Here is a 1,502-nt window from a genome sequence, read left to right as displayed (position 1 = left end):
TTTCTTTCTGAATACATGGTCATAAGATGACTGATGTTTCCCTGTTAAATCCTGCATAGAGATATAAGAAAGCCTTCAAAACATCAACAAATAAACCCATTGCTGTTGAGTTGGTGTGACTTGTAGTGGTTCTGCGTATGTCACAGTGGAACTGTGTTTGATAGGGTTTTCAGTGGACAGTTGTTTGAATATATCACCAAGCTTATCTTTCGAGGAGCCTCGGAGTATACTCCACACTCCAACTTTTCAGTAGTGCAGCTGAGCACATCAATGGCTTGCATCACCCAGAGGATTTTCCCAGTAAAACGGACTCCTACATTTGACAAAGGAGTGCTCTGACCTCAAAAGCAAATCAGTTTCTGTGTGGGATACACTCCTGGACACCACGTCAATTCAGACTCATAGAGGGTAGAGTGGGACCACTCCCCAGGCTTTCTAAGGTGCATCTCTGTATGGAAGCCGACGGCCTCATCTTTCACCCATGGAGCAGCCTGTGGGTTCAGACCACCACTACCTTTGGGGTTAGCAGGTGAGATCTTAACCACAGCCTTGGCAGGCCTTAGGTTGAAGACACAGAGAATATTGATAAATTATTCATCGCCATCCACTTTACAGAGACAAACGAGTTAGACACAGATTACAGGCTCCTCTGACACCAGACTACAACTCATGTTTGCAATAAAGAACCTTGAAGACAGTCTCACCGTGGTAAAGTACCCGGCGGCTGACCTACCAGATCATGCCTTGGTTGAAGATCAGAGCAAGGACATTGCCACTGATGTCAAATTCCGTGTACGAGGGCTGAAGGAGAAAAGAGACAGTCGTCGCATTAGCATCTCAAAGAGTAAAAATAAAAAAGCCAGGTGTCTCCAGGTAGACATGGCTAGCCTTCCAAGTACCTTATTACAGCCACAGCAACGGGACGATCAGTATTAATGAATGAAATCACAAGAAAGCCTTTATTTTTTTTTCATACTAAGTCATTTCAAAGTGCTCTCATTCAATGCTGTGGATATTCTCTCAGGCCTTGCTGGGGAAAGTAACACTAACAACAAACTTCTGGAAAAGCAATGGTGAAGTTTAAAAATCTCATTCTCTCAGACCCTGTAGAACTACTTCTAGGAATTTGTCTTATGGAAGTCACCTTAAATGCAAGTACATTTTATTAATAGATCATTTTATTGGGGGCTCTTATAACAATGAATACATCAATTATATAAAGTATATTTGTATACATTGTCATCATTATTTTTTAAACATTTAGTTTCTATTTGAGCCCTTGGTATCAGTTCCTCCTTTTCCCCCTCTCTTCCCCACCCTCGTGACTCCTTGACAAATTATAAATGATTATTGTTTTCACCAACCACGGTCTCCCTTCCCCATAGTTTCTGCTGTCCGTCCCCCTGGGGGGCGGGGGTGGGGTTATGTGTTCATCACTGTGATCGGTTATCCCTTCCTCCCATCCTCTCCCCACCTCCCTCTACTCTGTTGGTATCGCTACT

At 43.2% G+C, this 1,502-nt stretch overlaps 1 protein-coding gene across 1 annotated transcript in view; it reads right to left on the bottom strand.

Annotated features, from left to right (window-relative positions):
* TMC1 (transmembrane channel like 1) overlaps nt 1–1,502 on the bottom strand; it is a 148,137-nt gene that overhangs the window by 21,176 nt on the left and 125,459 nt on the right. Inside the window, exon 15 of the mRNA XM_013007512.1 lies at nt 734–801. Coding sequence (XP_012862966.1) covers nt 734–801 — 68 coding nt within the window. The remainder of the gene's footprint in view (nt 1–733; nt 802–1,502) is intronic.

Source organism: Echinops telfairi, unplaced genomic scaffold (assembly GCF_000313985.2).
Source record: "Echinops telfairi isolate 266 unplaced genomic scaffold, ASM31398v2 ScPeMD7_22;HRSCAF=79, whole genome shotgun sequence".
Taxonomy (NCBI): Eukaryota; Metazoa; Chordata; class Mammalia; order Afrosoricida; family Tenrecidae; genus Echinops; species Echinops telfairi.
The sequence above is the reverse complement of the archived record's forward strand: the minus strand, read 5'-3'. Positions and strand labels throughout refer to the sequence as shown.